Here is an 18,823-nt window from a genome sequence, read left to right as displayed (position 1 = left end):
TGGGTTTAAATGGTAACTCCATTTATAACTCACTTGAGTACTGTAAAGGAGTAACAACAACTAAGAGTTGTCCCAAGGCATAACTAGTTTTCAGATCTTCTGAAGGTACTGGAATAATGCAAGGAAACCTTGGCGTAACTTTCCATGCAGTTGTGAGCCAGATTTCCTACTCGCATGAGTATCTTGAAAAGTACCTAGATAGGGAATGTCCTCGTGTTAGAATTCTGAATAGTTTGGAACACAAAGACCTACATGTTCATCCCTAATGAAGGTTACTTGCCAACATAATTTTTCAGCACACCTGGTAAGTCCTTGACGTATGAAAGTATTGACACAATCTCCAACCCCACCACAAGAGGTGTTCAAAGTCGAAAATCGTACTTAAGCAAATTCTAGAATAGGGAGAAAATCATCTATTCAGAAATGCGTTGTGCTAACGTATGCTCTTAGCAGATCCTTTAGCACAAGATTACTCTTTGTAATCTGCCTATCCCCTTGGATAACTGACAGTACTGAGGTGTGTTTTCCTCACGATTTACAGATAGTCGTCCCAGATGACTGGTAAACGGGGAATCATAGTAGTGTTTAACATTGGTGAAGAATCAACAATGTCCGAAATAACCATCGTGGTTAACTTGAAAAAATCCACAAACACCCAAACCGATCCATGACCTCTATTGGTGATTAGTGGATCCAAAAGTAATCTCATAGAGATAGTGCACATAGAGTACAAAATGCTTCATAAGCAACAACCTGAGGAATATGCATGCCATTCCAAATCATCCTTTGCTAAACACCACGGCCCATAACACCTAGTGTGCATGCATTTAGCAAAAACTAACCCAAACCTGTATATCCATAATGAGCCTTGCTAATACTTATGGCAAAATGTGATGCGCGTAGCACACATTAAAAAAGAATGTTCTTAAAAGAAACTAAATACTTTCAGTTGCAATCTTTTGCAAGCCTTACTGAAATGTCTGAATGGCAATAAAAGGTAAAACATTGATCACTTCTAGGTACAGACAATGAAACTTTGTCATGTACCAATACTTGTACCTTAACAGGTCAATCTAAGTATCCGACAATTTTTGGCCATGAAATTGCTCCTAATACGTCGTGCTAAAAATGGTCTAGAAAACAGATGTGACCAGCACCTAGGGACTTTGTTGTGACACATAATTAAAATAGTGGCACTAGTGTCAGTCCAGAGACTCATATTCTCCACATGTGGAATATGTCTCATGTAAGTATGTATAAAAAAGAACATCCTTCAAGTACAAGATGTACTTGTGTGTGGAGGAACTACAAAACACTCCGCGACAAGAGTGAGAGGGACTCTCATTATCTTGCTCCCCACTGGCTAAACCAAACTCCTTGAGTTCCTAGACCATGTTGTATCCCATGTGACAACATGTGCCAAATTGAACCCTACAAGTAGGTTCGTAACAACGTAAGACAGAAAGATAGATTGGACACTTGGCCCAAAATACTTTGTGCCGACATGCCCTTGGCATGGCTCTGTAACAGTCAAGCGTACTTAGATGTTTTGAAAAACCAAGCAAAGCATACTAAAACAAACAGCATTGCACTGGGAACCCAGGGTGTTGCCGTTGCAATTCAAGCCCTTGGATTAGAATCTATGTAGTGAAACCCCTTGGTAAGACTCTTTGTAGAAACTGCTCAACTAGCAGATAGCGGTAAACAACATAGTCAACCGTGTACAAAATGATTGGAATCAACTTGAAAAGTGTGTCCATCTGCTACCGCGTGTGGTAGATTGCGAAATTATTTCCTTGAAAGCATAACTAGGAGAGATCAATTGTGATTCTCAATGCAGATCAACCTGTGATCCTGAATGCCTATGGGGTGATGTAACAATCACTTGCCGGGTCTTAGCTCAAAAGAGTATGTCCATAGACACGCCGTAGTGCTAGAGATAAAGCATGAAATCCACACAAGTGAACTGCTGAGCTCTTATGGACAGCCATGCTGTCACAACTGATTGCTGCGTCTATACTCCGTGGTAAATACTGGTGTGAGTATAAGATTATTAAAAAATCACGGGAGCGTCGCACTAAAAACATGTAGTGCGACGCTCTCGTGAGCGTCATAACATCATGTTATGAAGCTATCCCTCATAAAGGCTTGCATGGATTACTTGAAGTACTTGACTCTATTATCAAACTCATAAAAAAATTAAAATATCTTGGCTTTAAGAAACACCATAAGTAGATTGTACTTACCAAAAAGAAGAGTGAGGTAATATGGACATTTGAGTACCTACATAATATTAATGAATTTGTCCTTGATAATTGTTTTACAAAATTAGGCAAGCATATTTATCGACAAGACCAATGGGGTATAACTGTTCTCCATTATGGTGTAATTTCTATTTGGCATGATATGAAATTGAATACATAAAAAATTTATTTCGTATGGCACAATACGATATGATGAAATCCTTCTTATATTCATGGAGATATATGGATGATTTGTTATTTGCTAATAATCCCTTTGTTGTGCAATGCTTGGATCATAATAGACCCTTGTCCCTTGAGGACCCCTTTACAATTTACCCACTAGACATTATTTGTATCAAAGCTACACATAAGAAAACCAAGTCACATATTTAAATACATATATCCAATTATGTGAACCAATCGAAGGGGAATATATCATATACACCGCATGGAAAAAAGATAAAAATTAGAGTGTCCTAATGTATCATTTATTCATGCAGCTAGTAACCGACCCAAAAAAATGGCATATAATGTATGCATATCACAGGTCCTTCCCATTTTATCAATGCATCCCAAGAATCGTATGTGGTTACAGACTTAAATAAACTTATTTCTATGTTTGAAGAAAATGGTTTCAAAAAAGAGAAGATTGTTACATGTATTACTAACTTTATTGAAACAAATAAATTTCCTGGCATTAGATTCACCATTAATACCTTGAAACATAGAATTGGTAGAGTATAGATCCACTTGGTGGCCTATCCTCCACCAAGTGTACCTTTTCTCAGGAATGGTGGGAGAGGGCCACACACACACACACACACACACACACACACACACAAACACAATATGTTGATAGTCAAATATACCCATATTACCACACACACACATGCAAACACAAAATATAGAAGTTTTTTACACAAATATTGGTCACGTAGAAGCAGAACTGTACTAATTTTTTAAATATAACACTGGCAACTACGTCATTAGCAGGAGATTGATGGACCACAACAAAGACAAACTATGGGGCCAAGAAATTAGCAAGTGTTATTTGTAAACATGTCGGTTTTTTTAGCACTGAACCATTTTTTTGTATTTCATAAGCTTCAATAGAAGGCAGCAGATGATGTACTTATTTTTCAAGTAAATAAAATATCTCCATGTGCAGTGACAATTGAAATTTTAAAGCAACATGTTACTCTTTTAATAAAAAAAGGAAATTCCAAGTTAAGGTGCAAGATCGGTTTTTTCGGAAGCGAAAACCTGCTGTCATTAGGAAAAGTTTGGACTAAAAAATGGGCCTTGTAAGAATTGTTGATGTGACATAGCTTTCAAAAAGTGGGGATCGGTAAATTTTTTGCAAATAGAATCCAAACTTGTCGGAGGTTGGATATTTAGAATCTACTCTTCAAATGCTATCTATTGATATATAGCATGCATGTATCGGACATTGCCTTCATGTAGATCTAGAAAAAGGTGATTTTAGATTACCGTAACGGTTACAAAACCTGGCTGATTGAAACAAAATGGCATAACTTTCATAGAAGTCATCCAAACTTTTCGGACCTTGGCTCTTTAGAATCCATTTTTCAAGAAATTTCCAATGATAGGTCATATCATGGGGTTCTAAGCAATATTTAGAGGGGTCTACCGGGCTGCTTTCTTTTGTACAACTTTGATGATGTGGCACTCTTAAAAGGCCCAAAAAAGAGTTCAAAATTTTCCTAATGAAAAATCCAAAAAAGGACAACTTGCCTTAGGTAAGAAGCGGAATTAAAACCAACCCCCCCTTTTTTTATATATATCAATTGAGGTTTTTTTAAATGATCTGGTTATGACATATGTTTACAGTTTACCCAATAAAACGCTACAATTTGCCAAGCCAGCACAGAGTAGTTAAAGCACTGTATTTGTAAAGGTTATAAAGAGGCGGATATATCTGTGGACATACTCACCCTGGAGAAAAAGTGGACACTTTAAACTATTGCACAGTGGTTTTTTTAAAAACAGTAAATGACATTCCGTATTTATTAAAATAGTTTGGTAATTAAAATCCAAGTAAAACAAAGTACCATGTGTTATGGTTACTCATAAGATCTAATACCTAATGCTTTCAAATTTTTTTTTCAAAAATAGTGTAGTCTTTTTAAGGCTGAATATCTGGCAAGGTCAAGCAACCACTTAAAGTAGTGATTCAACACTATTGCTAAAAGAAAATGAGAGCGGTGAGAGAGTGGGAGAGCCAAAGTAGGAGGGGAAGAGATAATGATGCAAGATGGGTTAACACCAAACGCGTTTCGCATTAAGCTCTTCAGTGGTGTAACCCAAACAAAAGGTGCAGGTGGGTTTAAATAGGAAACCATCCAAGAAGGTGGAGGGGGTTCCAATGACGCAGGTACAAGGTTTAAAGAGAGAAGAGGCCTCTTTATTAATGAAGGAATAATCCCTATCAAGGGGTAGGAAAAAGAGGGAAGGGGGGAATTAAAGGAGAAAAGGGATGGTTTAAGTGTGCCAATTACAAGATGGTACCAAGAGGTGGGAATTAGGACATAAATTAAATGGAGAAAAGGGAGGGGGGGGGGGGGGGGGTTGGTGGTTTAAGTGTACCCCTTACAAGAGGGTACCATGAGGTGGAGATTAGGACATAAATTAAATGTAGGAAAAGGAGGGGGGGGGGATATGAGTTTGTTTCTTTGGAACAAGGGGAAAGCAGCCAAAGTTAGGTTATGGGAGAAGAAAGAGGGGAAAGGGGAGGAGGGGAAGATGAAGGGCTCTAACTAGAGAGAAGGTTGCCGAGGTTGGGCGCATTGAGCCAGCAAATGACTGGTTTGGTAGAGGGGGGAGTTCGGAGTGGATTTCCAGGTGTTTAGAGAGAGGTTGGTTAACGGTTTTGGCCAAATTAAGTTGGCGGGTAAAGGGAGTAAAGGGGATTTTGACAATGAAAGGTGTTGCATTCTTGAGCTTACTTCTCAAAAGGAAAGCGGGCCTGGAAGCATAGGCGACATAGAGAAAGCAAGCCTTAAGGAACGGTGCAGGGTAACCCTTAGCTCTAAGCCGGGAAAAGAAGAGGTTGCGAAAAGAGATAAATCCCTCGAGCGAGCTTTCCCTAATGATATACCTTTTGAGCTCTGATAAAATAAATGCAATTTTCTAGTGCGTAGAGTGCCAAGACTGCCACGGGATGTAGTTATAGGAGTTAAGTGGCTTCTGGTGGCAATGTGTGTCAAGAATCCCTGTAGAGTAGAAAGAAGGCCCCTTAAAGAAGTGAATGTCCAAAGTAAAAGCTTCATGTGCGGAAATAAAGGGAGTGATCTTAATGTGTTCCTGGAGAGGATGTCCGTAATCAAGGAGAAGATTTTTAAGGCTAGAGGGGGGGCCATCCCAAACCCCAAAAGCATCGTCTATGAATCTCTTGAAGTAGAGGAGAGAAGGGGAAGAGATAAGGCTCCCTCCTTCCTCTAAGGAACATAAAAAGAGACAAGCATACACCACGGCAAAGTTCGACCCCATTGCGGTGCCTTTTACTTGATTCCAAAACTTCCCTTGAAAGGAGATGTAATGGTGGTTGAGAATGAGAGAGGCCAAGGAGAGGATGAAGCTAACTTTAGCATAAGGAAAGTGACCATGGATAGAGTTTTTAAGTGCATAGAGCCCATCTTGGATAGGGATGCTAGGGTAGAGTGACTCTACGTCAAAGGTAAAGAGAGTAACGTGAGGAGAGAAAGTGATAGCGGCCATGTCTAAGATGAGAGAATGAGAGTCCTGGAGGTGTTGTTTCTTGGCAAGGAGTATGGGGAAAAGTTGCACATGCAGCCACTTAGAGGCATTCTCCAAGGTATATCCCTTGTAGGAACAAATAGGGCGGCCTACAAGGGTAGGTTTATGGATTTTGGGCAAAAGGAAGAAGGGACATGGTTTGGGAGAAGATTGAGAGGAGGAGAGGATGTAGGATCTTTCTTTGGAAGGAAGGAGATGAAAGTGAGAAACAATGGAAAGAAGAGTGGATTGAACAAAAGGTAGAGAAGGTGAAGAGATAGGAGAGTAAGTGAGAGGGTCCAAGAGGGGGCGCAAGGCTTCTTTATTGTACCAAGATTGGGAGAGGATAACAGGGCCAAGGTTCTTATCAGCGGGCTTGATTATAATTTTACGATCATTCTTAAGAGAGCAAACAGCTTTTAGTACGAGGGGTTTTCATGAAAAAAGGTGGAGAATGGCTAAGGAGAGGTTTTAAAAGGGAGAGCGCATCCTCAAAAGAAAGTCGTAGGGTGGTGGAGTGAGAAGGCGGGTTCCAAGAGGGATTGGGAATAGAAAAAGACGGAGGGGGAAGGAGTGCATTCTTTTTAGAAATGGAAGAAGAGAGAGGGAGTGAATCTTTGAAAAAAAAATTGAGTTGTAAGCTTCTCTCAAGATTGGTATACGCCTCGAGGATAGAAGAGGAATGTAGAGGAGGGGAGGGGGCAATGTCGTTGAGTCCCAGACCCAAAATTTTGCGCTCTGTGGGCTCTGCGGAGGAGAGGGGGCGATTTGCCAAGTTGTGAAAGGAGAAGTTGGTTATTTTATTTTCAAGAGAGAAGATAGTTTGCTTACTCAAGGCCAAGATTTTGTAGAGAGGAGGGTTGGTGAGGGGAAGCCAGTATTTAAGCCTTTTTCTAGCACCATGGTAAGAGAGAGAAAGAAAGGAGGAGTTACAAGGAGGAGGGGTCCAAAGGTTAGGGAAGAGAGGGGTACGGGAGAAGAGCAAGTGGACCCAAGAAGAAGGGTGCTCTACCCCTATTTCGTCCTCCTCCATTGCAAGTTTTTTGAACCTCCATGATTTTTGGGGAGGCTATGTTTGGGATGGGGATGGTGTGGGCGGGGGGAAGGGGTGGAGGAATTACAAGAGTTAAGAGGATAATTGGGTGTTTTCAAGAGGGGAGGCACAAAGGTGGGGTTGGGAGAGGGGGGGAAAAGGTGGTTCTTGGGGGAAGGGGTAGGGGGAAGTTTACAAGGGGTGGAAGAGAGGATCCCCGAGGAGAAAGATTTGGGTTTTTTGTAGGGTTGATGTAGGACCCCCTCATGAGAGGTTCTAGCCAAAGGGAGAGGTTTTTTATTGTGGTTAACACGATGCGAGGTTTTAAGGTGTGGCGGCCTTTTCTGGGGAGGTGAGAGAAGGTTTTTCATTTGTGTGGTGACCTCATGGTGCACTAATTCTCCTACCGTTTCCTCCTTTGGTAGAGACTCCGCTTCTTCCAAAATGGTGGCTTGTGCTCTCTTCCTAGCACTATGAGCCGCCGAGTTTAGGGAGGAGGCCAAGTGGGTTTGGAGGATGGCATTTTGAAGTAGAGCATCAAACTCATGAAACGATGAAAGCTTCCAAGAGAGGAGTTGATTGGCCCATGCCGAAGGTTGGACTCTTGGAAAGGAAACGGAAGCAAGCTTCTTAGTTAGGTCCAAGAGTCTTTCTTCTACAAGGTCTCGGTACGAATCAAAGCTTTTTTGAAGGTTGTTGATAAGAACACCTTGGGCAAGGATGTAGGCTTGAGTGCAATCCAATTGAAATTGGATATTGAGGGATTCGAACTTGGCACTTAAGAGTGCTTGTGCTTGAGAGTCATCCAAGGAGAGACGGGGGGGCTTCTTACAAAGGCTAAGCGGAGCTTTTTGATTGGCGAGAAGGTTTTGCAAATGGGTGAGATGAGAGGTAGCTTGATGTAGCTTATGGTTGAGGGTTTTAAACTCTACTAAGGAGATGGATACAATTTTATCAAACTCACGCGGCTTGTTAATGGCGGGGAGAATGGGTAGGTTTTCAACAAATGGATTGGTGACAGGGTGGGGTAAAGGCCAAGGAAGAGGAGCTCATGGAGAGAAAGCCAAAAGTGGTTGGAAAAGCGAGGGGGGGGCTAGAAAGGATGCCACCTTGGCTAGATTTGGAAAAGGTGCTCTTATGTGATACAAAAGCCGCATTTGCCAAAAGCTTGGATAGAGGGGAGGGAGAGTTGGTCGAGGTCTTCCAAGGGCAAGTTGGTCGTGAGCCCCTGAAGCTCCTCCGGACCAAAAAGGGTTTTTTTAGAGGAGGTTGGGAAGGGGGAGGTGGTTAGCCTTGGCAAGCGTAGCACCCTCGAGGGTGGGTTAAAGAGGGCTTCCGCCGAGGTGAATCCGGGGTACAATGAAGCCCGAGAGCTCGCTTTAGCAAGCGTGGTCAAGGGGGTTGTAGTATTTGTAGTATGAGGGAAAAGAGGGCTTAAAAGGCTGCCGGTGGTCGAGGGGCCCATGGAGGGGATAACCGGAGTGGAGCTAACCGCGGGTAGAGGCTTAGGTGGGTTTCCGGAAGAGCCCTCGGCACCCTCTATATCCATGGCCATTGTTGCGGCTGACGGGGATGGGGGAACGAGCTTCATGCTATAGCGGAGTCAACTGTCGGAATCACAAGGTGCTGTCGAAGCAGTGGCGGCCGTCGAGAAGCTAGTCCCCGAAGAGTCGAAGCAGAGGCGGCCTTCGAAAAGCTTGTCCGAATCACAAGGTGATGTTGAAGTAGTGGCGGCCGTCGAGAAGCTAGTCCCCGAATAGTCAAAGCAGAGGCGGCCTTCGAAAAGCTTGTCCCCGAAGAGTCGCTGCCCCCCCACTGCGTGAAGGAGCGGCAGTAGCAGAGAATGAAGTGTCGCAGCCGAGTGTTGTGAAGCTTTTAACCCGGGAGGAAGCACCGAAAGCTCCCTGTGTCAAGCCACGCTGTGCCAAGCCCGTTGTAGTATTGCTGGCAGTAACGTATACGACTGTAGTGCCGGTGCGAAGCAAGGATTGGGTGGTAGTTAAACGTCTGGTGGCGCTGCAGTAAAGAAGCCAAAGTGGTGCCTCCGAAGCTTGTTGACGGTGCAGTAAAGCAGAAGAAGAAGAAACGGCGCCTCCGCGGCCGTGCGCAACGAGCCCAGGAGGTACTATGGGGGGGTGGTGTGTGGTGGTGTTCTGCCCTTCGAGCACTCGTCTGGTAGGCAGCACCGTATCAGCAGCTCGCACTGCAAAGCCGGTCCTGAGGCAGCGTTGTGTGAGAAGCTAGCACTGCAGCGCTGTTGTGAGAAGCCCGAAGCTGCAGAGCTGTCGTGAGATTTCCGAAGTTGCAGAGCGTGCTGCTGCCGAGCTATAGTAAGAAGCCCGAAGTCGCAGAGCCTGCTTCCAATCCTGCCGAGTCGAGGAGCTTATAGCTGGCCGCTAAGCGGTGGGGGCGAGGAGAGCAGGTCGCTGGAGAGCGCTGGTAGGAAGCTTCGCTGGTGAGAGCTGGTAGGAAACTTCGCCTTGCTGCGCCACAGAGAGTAGAGAGCCAGGGGGTGGTGCGGGAAGGTGGGAAACTTCACACAGCTACGCTTCAGAGAGTAGAGAGCTCGGGGGTACCAGGCGCCGTGATCCCAGAGGCTGTAGTGCACAGGTAGCCATCGGTGCAGGCACGAGCTACGTGGGTTGCAGCCTGTGTGAGAGTTAGGAGATTTAGAAGATTGTGAGGCTGCAAGCAGAGCATGATTCCGTAAAGTTATACGCGCGAAGCCGTAAAAATAATATGCGCGCTCTTGGGGAGAAGTGCGTCGTGGAAAAACGAAGAGGCGGGAGCCGCTGGTACGAAGCCTTAGAGATCACTCTCGTCCCCAGAAAAAGGCCTGCCACAAGCTAAAGTGTAACGTTTAAAAGACTTGAAGATTTACTAAGGGATCTGCCGTATGCAAGAAAAGGAGGTAGAATACGAAGGAGGAAGCATTGACGAAGGAGGAAGTGTTAACGGAAAAAAGCGAGCGACAAAAGATGTATGCTACGCTGAACATCAATGATTGAAAGAGAAAAATTATAAATAGCCTACGCGGCTAATTCGACTCTAAGCGAGTGATTCAACACTATTGCCAAAAGAAAATGAGAGCGGTGAGAGAGAGGGAGAGCCAAAGTAGGAGGGGAAGGGGTAATGATGCAAGATGGGTTAACACCAAACGCGTTTCGCATTAAGCTCTTCAGTGGTGTAACCCAAACAAGAGGTGCAGGTGGGTTTAAATAGGAAACCATCCAAGAAGGTGGAGGGGGTTTCAATGAGGCAAGTACAATGTTTAAAGGGAGAAGAGGCCTCTTTATTACAGAAGGAATAATCCCTATCAAGGGGTACAAAAAAGAGGGAAGGGGGAATTAAAGGAGAAAAAGAGATAGTTTAAGTGTACCAATTACAAGATGGTACCAAGAGGTGGAGATTAGGACATAAATTAATTGAAAAGAAGGGAAGGGGGGGAGGGGGAAGGGGGGGAAGGGGAGGGACGAGGGGGTCGGTGGTTTAAGTGTGCCCCTTACAAGAGAGTAAGATGGACATAGGAAAAGGAGGGTGGGGGGAGGGGGGGAGATTCGTCCACACAAAATAGCTCGTAAAGATCGCAAAATCAAATTTTTATGAAATTATCCAAAAATTAATACAAAGATTACCAAAAAATTACAAAAATTATCCGAAAAATACTCAAAAAAATTCTACAAATTCTCCACATTGAAGAATGGTGCAACCAAATTAAAGTGTCAAAATCATATCAATTCAATTACCAACCATTTTATCAAAAAATTCAAGATTAGACAGTTAAACCGACAAAATTACATACAAAACTAGGTCAAAAATTGAATGTGTAAACCACTGTTTTGAGCACAAAAACACAAAAATTAATCATTACACCACATCAATTATGCAATCAAAACATTGAATTAACCATGCAAATTTAACACTTTTAAGCGCACAAAAAAAATTTGATAATTTTTACCAATCTTTAAGTGCGCACATAAAAAGGTTAAATTTTTCGGATTTGCTTTGTGTTCCTAATCTATCTTTGGTTCTAGGTTCTCATGTGGTTTTTCAAGGAGTGGCTACATTAAGATACAATAAATTTTTATTAAAGAAAAGATTCATTTTGACAACTTGAGCAGTTGGTCCTGGTCTTTGCAATATTGGTTGAAAATGTCTTTTGGCCTATCTAAGATTCAAGACTTGGTAGCTGTGATACACATACAAGGACTTGGTTGAGGTGTTGCTTTGCCTAGTATGAAATTCAATCCGATACAATATAGTTAACCGTAAATTTAATGATCTTTCTGTGTACCAACAATGCCATTAGTGATGGAATGCTAAAGTTGAACAGTGTTACTTAAGGAGGATGGAGGATTTTTGCACTGGTTCATTTGCTCTTGAGAAATCACTTTTGCATTCTTTCCTTCGTTGTATTTTTAATTGGTAATCGTTGCTTAAAGGAAGATGGTGAAGTTTGCACTCCCATTTAAGGATTGATCACCTAATGCTACAGGTCTGTATATAAGTTTTATTTCATGCTAATTTTGTCCCAACATAAAGTTATTACTTGCCAATCCTACTTGACCAGCCTACATAATAGGCTGAAAACTTGAGGTTGCTAGATTGCTGTGCATGACCTTCTAGCTAAAGTGCTGGATGTTTTTAAGTCAACAGTAATGAACAGAAGACTATTCTTTATTTTGTTTCAATACTCTCGATGGATGGATGGTGAATCCCCATACTCACATCATGATGTTATCATGCCAGCATACCTTATGCTTGTATATAACCAGTACCAATGTATGATATGGATATTTCTAAGTGTAGACTCTACATGTACTCTGTACTTAAGGTCATCAGCCCAAAGCAAATTTGGGTGTCTTAGTGTACATCGCAGCGCCTCTATCTCACATAGCTTGTGCACTGGCATGCAAACCAGCACTCTGATCTCCCCATCTGTGTATATTGCCCACCTTGCTTCCTTTAGCCTTTCATATTTTCTGTACATCTCCTGTGCCAATGTTGGGACCCTGACATTCTTTTTCTTGAACAAGCATCTTCACCGCTTTCTTTAAAACTTAAAAATTAAAGTTTGCAATCTAGTAGCATCCTCGATGGACACTTCCCTACTTCACACCAAGTCCCTCTGCCCGTCATACGACTTACTCAATTGATGCATTAGCCCACCTTCTAGGCTCATGAACATGTTTTTCTGTTGGCCCAGGCATATTCATGATACAAGCTTCAATCAAAACCCTTAAAACTCCGATCGTAGCTGATAACAAGAACCCTTTCTGCAGACTTACATTCTGTCCAAAATATTTCCAGTACATTACAGCAAATTTCCAGTGGCCAAAACAAAGCCTTCCATCAGTGCGAACCACCACCAGCCCTTGAAAAACTGTGGTTCACAAATACTTTAGTACTTATTTCCATGACTATATTAAATAACACTTGTTGCAGCTTTATTTGACTCTGGCAGAGTTAGAAAAGAATGGTCAGTTACACGGTCTTGCTCTTCAAAAGAATGACTACCTCCTCATTCTATAGGCTTGGTGCTCCTTTCCACTTCTCACTGGCCTTCTGCACTTGTGGCAACTCACTTATACATCGCAACACAGGAATGACTCTGGAATCTGCATTACATCTAAAATCCATCCGTTTCTGCTAGTCATCCTCCACATTCCAGCAGGTTGCGCTTTTGTACAATGGGACAGACTTGAGTCCTCAGGAACGAGGAACAACTTTACCCATAGAAGTCGCGCCTGTTGCCCATGCCCATCCCCATGCCCCTTCCTCTTCCTGATCTTTTATTCTCAGGGGAAGAAGGTGCATTTCCTGGCCCATACAGCTGGGAAGCACCATAATTCCCACCCCACTGGTATGGTCGAGATGCAGCAGAGGACGGAGAGAAAGTGAATGCTTGCAGTTTAGATGACACTGAAATATCCTGGACCTGACCACCACCTCTTCCCATAAACCCTTGTCCATGAGGAACAACAGGTCCTGCCCTCCGATGTGACTGTGGAGAAGAAAATCCATTTGATGAGCGAGTATCCTGATAAATTGATGCCGAAGCCTGATAAGCAGCAACTCCTTGCGCAGGTCCACCATGACTGGGAGAAAAAGGTTGGCCAATCTCCCGATTTCCAGTACTTGTACGTACTGAAGAAAAGCCATGTTCGTATCCCGGTGGTCCTGCAGGATGTGCTCTTCCTTGAGAACCAATGGAGATCGGATTCTGTTGCAGCTGTGATGGCAATCCAAGGATCCCCCCCACAGCAGGAGTTGCACCTTGAGAACCCTGTCTCTGCAAGATCTGCACCACATTCTCTGTACTATTTGGTTTATGCTGTAAAGTGTTGGATATTAAACGATGGGCAGCTCCACTCAACTGTACACCAGAAATAGAATTGCGCACTTGTGGCCTGCATGGGACGGCAATCAAAATGAGAAATTATTACTCATAAAACCAGCACTCCATAAGATGTAGCGGTACCAACCTCTCCTGATTTGGCCCTCTCCTGCCCATTTCTTCATGCCAAAGGGGTTGAAACTTGATATCCTCTTTCGTTACAACCTTCATAAACACAATGTTACTGACTGTCAATATTTTCTGGGAAGTCGAAAGGGATAAATAAAGATAAATAACTTTCAAAGAGATTTGACATTAAGAAGTAACATTACCTTTTCTGGTATATTAACACCATCAGGAAGTTTTGAGATATGCATATGCGAAGCTAGTGGCCTGTATAAGGCAGATCTACAACCACAAAAAGATTAATTAGACACTTCACCATGAAAGCCTCCTCAACTAAGCAAAGAGCAACTGTACTTACAAGACTTGATTATTTGGTATACTGGGCATCCCTGATACAGGAGATGAAAAGAAGGGCACCCATATGGAATTATTAAAGAATGCCACAAAACCATTCATCCCTCCACTGCATAGCGGAAAAGTCTCTCAGAGCATGGTACTGGAAATTTCACGCAACCAAAGAAAAGGCACATCATAACACCTGAGCAAAGGATCGATCACTTCTATTGATTCTGGCTGTTGATGACTTTGGAGGTGTGAACACTTCTCAAAATATTCAAGTATAAGCTCTGACAATGGATGGGTGCGCCTAATAAAAAGCATATCCATCCTTTCACTATTTCGATGAAACTCGTCATCCTGCCAAAGAAGGATACCTCATAATATTGGAGACAAGACAAGAACATACTAAAAGCAACAGCTTTCAGATTTTACCGTTAGAGTTCCTTCTAGTTTCTTAGTTTCTCCAAGAAGGCGGTATTCATCAATAAAAGGAAGTTTGGCAACCCCCTGAAAAAGTACCAAGCTAAATAAAGTCAGTACAACATAATTTAGCCATGCCATGCACAAAACTTCACTTATTTCAGGAGGACATTCTTTCTGAACCAAAGTTTTTAAGTTTGAGATAAAGCAAAATTGCTGGTCTAATCAACGTCAAGGATAATTATTTTCTGAGCACATTCAGACACATTATCAAAAACATTACCTGCCAAGCACGGCGCTTCCCGTTCATGTCAATTTCAAAATCTGAAACAAGAAAATATACCGGCAGACATTGAATAGGGAGAACAAGAAACACTGAACTGCAGAATTCATTTACATACCTGGTGGGTAAAAATCAATAATAGGAGAATTTGGATCAGTCATCAGAGTCCTGTATTGCTTGGGGAGAGCATCCGCACTACAAACAAAAGACCGTGTCAAAACATATGCGACAGCTAGTTATGGAGTACTGAATCCTCATTATGGGCACCTTGCAGCAGGTAGAACCCCCATCAATTGATCAAAAGGCTTAAACGGCTTTCCAGGGAAGAAGGTTATTTCAAGCTCGTCAAGATCAGTGAGGTCAGATGCAAAAGGTGCATAATGGTATGGGAAAAACCTGCAAATAAGCACCTCATTTTTTAGGATTCCTCAAAAAGATGATGGGGAAAATTTGCGGTTGGTTAAGCAATGTTCATAGCATATTACCATTGCCATGAGCATACACCTTGATAATAGTAGCGCATAACCCAGCAAAGACCCTCTGTGTAGCTAAGCACCTGTGAAGCACAAGAGACTCTCTCTCTCTCTCTCTCTCTCTCTCTCTCTCTCTCTCTCTCTCTCTCTCTCTCTCTCTCGCGACCTGCCTTCCCTGCTCCCCTCCCACGACCTGCTCTCCCTGCTCCCCTCCCACGACCTCCCCTCTGCCGCGTCCTGCCCTCTGCACGCTGCCGCGCCCTGCTCCCCCCCTCCTTTCCTCTGCCGCGGCCTGCCCTCCCGCAACCTGCTTGCCTACCTTCTGCCGCGCCTCCCCTCGCGCTGTATTTGCAAACCCCCCCCCCCCCCCTTTTTACGGGTAGCATGTCCCCCCCCCCTTCTTCTACGCGTAGGAAGTCTTTTTTTTTTGTTTTTTTTTGGTCGGGATACGGTATCAGACTCCCTATGTTGTATAAGCTTGCTCTCATAGGTCAATTTGGCCTTTTGAAGGCGTTAATATATCATTTCATTTTATTTTATTTTATTTCTTCTTGATACCCCCCTCCCTCTCTCTATCTCTCGTCTGCACTCTAATATATCATTTCATTTTATTTTATTTTATTTCTTTTTGATACCCCCCCTCCCCCCTCTCTCTATCTTTCGTCAGCACTCTCTCGCAGCTCCACGCTACCCCACTCGCCCATCTACTGCACCCACTGCTAGTGTGGGTGCACACGTACGTTTAGGGACCCCTTGGCGGACGGCGATCAAGCATGAGGAAGCTGAACGATAAAGCCGACCCCCTAGAGGATGCCATACAAAAGTGCAAAGAGGAAATGACGGAGGTCACTACCAAGATGAACCGCAAGCTCTGGGGCACAATAAACATGCTTGAAGGACGCGTGCTGATCCAAGAGAGCAAGATAAGTACGCTAGAAGACCGAGTGACGACTCATGAGGCAAAGATTGCGTCGCTCAAGAAAGATCTCGCCGAAGCCCGATCAAGAAACACACTGGAAGAGGGCGAACTGCAACACTCAGTAATCGAAGAAATCAACACAATCAAGGAGCAAGTACGGGCCATCAAAGAGGGAGAAGAGCAACACAAAGAAATGACGACTTCTTGGGTGGATGTTCTTACCAAAACTCAACAGAAGGTGGATGAAGCCGAGAAATGGATCAAGGTGGCCAAGAAAGGAAAAGGCAAGGAGATAACGCCCACGTCCACACCCATTATCATTAATCAAACACTAGAGGAGGAACAAAGGAGACAGATGCACGCTTTACATGTGAGGATTTGCGGTCTTAAAGACAAAGGCAATGTGGACAAAGAAGTAAAAGAACTCCCAGCCTTGATGGGGGTGCATGAGCCGACGCACACAAGGGCATGGAGAGTGGGCAACATAAAGAAAAATGGAAGCAGTGGAGAAACCTCAAAAGAAAGAGCACTCATCCTCCGTTTTCCCTCCATGGAAGCGAAGAAGTCCTTCTTGAAGAAAAAACCAACTCTTAAAGAGACTGGCATCTTTCTCGGGGATGATCTCACCCTCTCACAAATCGCCCATATGTAGGAAGTAATGCCAGAAATTAGAGCGGCAAGGAGGAAAGGCAAGATTGCCTTTTACCGAGATGGAAAAGTGGTAATACTAGAGCGACGCTCCACATGCTAGTGCGAGACTTATGGGACCACACTCAAAGTGGCTGCCTGGCACACTGGACTATGTCATGGCACAACGGAATCTCATCTCTAGTATCCAGGATCTCACAGTTGGGCCCACACCGGTCGGGGTAGCAGTAGATCATGCTCTAGTGTCGATGACCATCTCTTTCCAGTTCAATGTAGCACACAGGCCACGGGTGGCAGCCCCTACTAGCTACACATTCACATGGGAGACGGATCCTGTATACATGGACGGGATCTACGGACGCCTATGCATTGAGGACCCGGGGCGACCTTTGGAGGAGCTAACTACTATACTGACACAGACATTGCATGAGGCAGTAGCAGAAGCATACCCACACACCCAGCCTGAGCAGAGCCGCCGATCAGGAAGCATGCCCCAGAACAACTGGTAAGATGAGGAGTGCCGCCAGACTAGAGCCAAACTTCAGAGGGAGGTGCTTTTGGGGGATGTCACTCACAAACAGTCACAAATTGACTTCCGACGCCTGGTACGGCGAAAGAAGAGAGCTTTCTTGGCTCGACTCGAGCAGGATCTATATCAGCTATTCTTGAGTCAGGACTCGCGGGAGGCATGGCGGCTCTTTCATGAGCAGTCCCCCCCCCCCCCCCCGCTATTTCCTCCACAGAGACCTGGGGTCAATACGCATCATCCTTGTACACAGTACTTGGACAACCGCCCCTCCCCAACCCCCCCGACCCATGCCCACACACATGTGCTTTTTTCACCGCTGAGATGGTGAAGAAAGTCATTGACAGGATGAGGACTGGGAGAGCATATGATCATGATGGCTTAGTCGCTGAGCATTTCATGCATGCCAAAGACCTACTAGCAGAGCTTCTAGCAATTATGTTTAACCGTGCCATGTGTGAGGGCCTATCGAACACTTGGAGCCTATCTACAATCGTACATATCTTCAAGGCAGGAGACCCCATGGAGCCTAGGAATTATCGCACTATTATGATTGGGCACACACTGGCACGGTTGTATGCATCCATTCTTGAGCAACAGCTGAGTAGATGGGCAGAGAGGGAAGGAATGCGTGCAACTTGGCAGGCAAGGTTCAGGAGAGGCTTCTCTACTCTTGGCCATATCTTCACACTCAGGGCCATCATTGAGGAAGGCAGATCTCATGGGAGACGGATCTATTGTAGCTTTGTGGATTTCCGCAAAGCTTTTGACACAGTACCCAGAGCTAGATTGATGCGCAGATTACAGGAAATGGGAGTACCCACAGAGCTCATTTGGGGGATCACGGCATTGTACAGATCAGTAGTAGGGCATGTACGCACCCCGAAGGGACTTTCTACACCGGTTCACTCCACTATTGGGGTGAAGCAAGGCTGCCCGCTCTCTCCAACTCTTTTCGGTATGTATGTGGATGAGGTTTCTGACTACATTGACAGCGATGGGGATAAAGGTACACAGCTGGCAGGAACATAGATTCCACTTCTGTTATATGCTGATGATATTGTGTTGATCTCCGAATCCCCAGAGGGAATGCAACGTCAACTGGATACTCTACATACGTTTGCCCACGAAAGGGGTTTGTCTGTCAACCTTGGTAAAACCAAGGTTATGGTGTTTAATAGCACCCCACAGTGGATCAAGAGGTCAGCACCTACATTCACATACGGCCAAGAGACTATGGAGTACACAGACACTTACACTTACCTTGGAGTGGTTTTCAGCGGACCTGCATTATCACTCAGAAGAGCAGCAGAGACCAGACTGACTAGAGCCCACGCAGCATTGGGTAGATTGGAGAGGATGTGTTGCAGGTTCAGTTTCAGGAGCCCCGGACGAAGCTCTGGCTCTTTGACACCTTGGTGGCTTCAGCATTGCTCTATGGGGCCGAGATATGGATACGATGTGCTATTGGCCAATTACGCACATCGTCTCACCAGCTGCGGATTGAAACTCGGAGATACAGCGAATTACCAGCAGAGGCCAGGACATGCCCCTTGTGTGACATGGAACCTGAGACAGAGCTACAATATACATGCCGCTGCCCTGTCTACTATGAGATACGAGGCCGCTTCCATTGCTTTTTCAGAGAGGGTTTTGGACCACTCTCAAGAGTAATGGGATACGAAGATCAGAGATGCCTAGGTTTGTTCTTGCTCGAGCT

The 18,823-nt window shown here is 44.3% G+C and overlaps 1 protein-coding gene across 1 annotated transcript in view; it reads right to left on the bottom strand.

Moving 5' to 3' along the window:
- Positions 1-12,286: 12,286 nt before the first annotated feature.
- LOC147463973 (5'-3' exoribonuclease 4-like) overlaps positions 12,287-18,823 on the bottom strand; it is a 101,616-nt gene continuing 95,079 nt past the window's right edge. The window contains exons 13-22 of the mRNA XM_086492084.1: positions 15,023-15,093; positions 14,805-14,933; positions 14,656-14,732; positions 14,538-14,578; positions 14,267-14,341; positions 14,034-14,191; positions 13,854-13,958; positions 13,702-13,777; positions 13,518-13,594; positions 12,287-13,442 (exon numbers count right to left, since the gene is read on the bottom strand). Of these exons, the coding sequence (XP_086348210.1) occupies positions 12,761-13,442; positions 13,518-13,594; positions 13,702-13,777; positions 13,854-13,958; positions 14,034-14,191; positions 14,267-14,341; positions 14,538-14,578; positions 14,656-14,732; positions 14,805-14,933; positions 15,023-15,093 (1,491 nt within the window). The 3' untranslated portion in view covers positions 12,287-12,760. The remainder of the gene's footprint in view (positions 13,443-13,517; positions 13,595-13,701; positions 13,778-13,853; positions 13,959-14,033; positions 14,192-14,266; positions 14,342-14,537; positions 14,579-14,655; positions 14,733-14,804; positions 14,934-15,022; positions 15,094-18,823) is intronic.

Source organism: Adiantum capillus-veneris, chromosome 2 (assembly GCF_014529385.1).
Source record: "Adiantum capillus-veneris isolate H3 chromosome 2, ASM1452938v2, whole genome shotgun sequence".
NCBI lineage: Eukaryota > Viridiplantae > Streptophyta > Polypodiopsida > Polypodiales > Pteridaceae > Adiantum > Adiantum capillus-veneris.
This window is presented reverse-complemented; position numbering and strand designations above follow the sequence as displayed.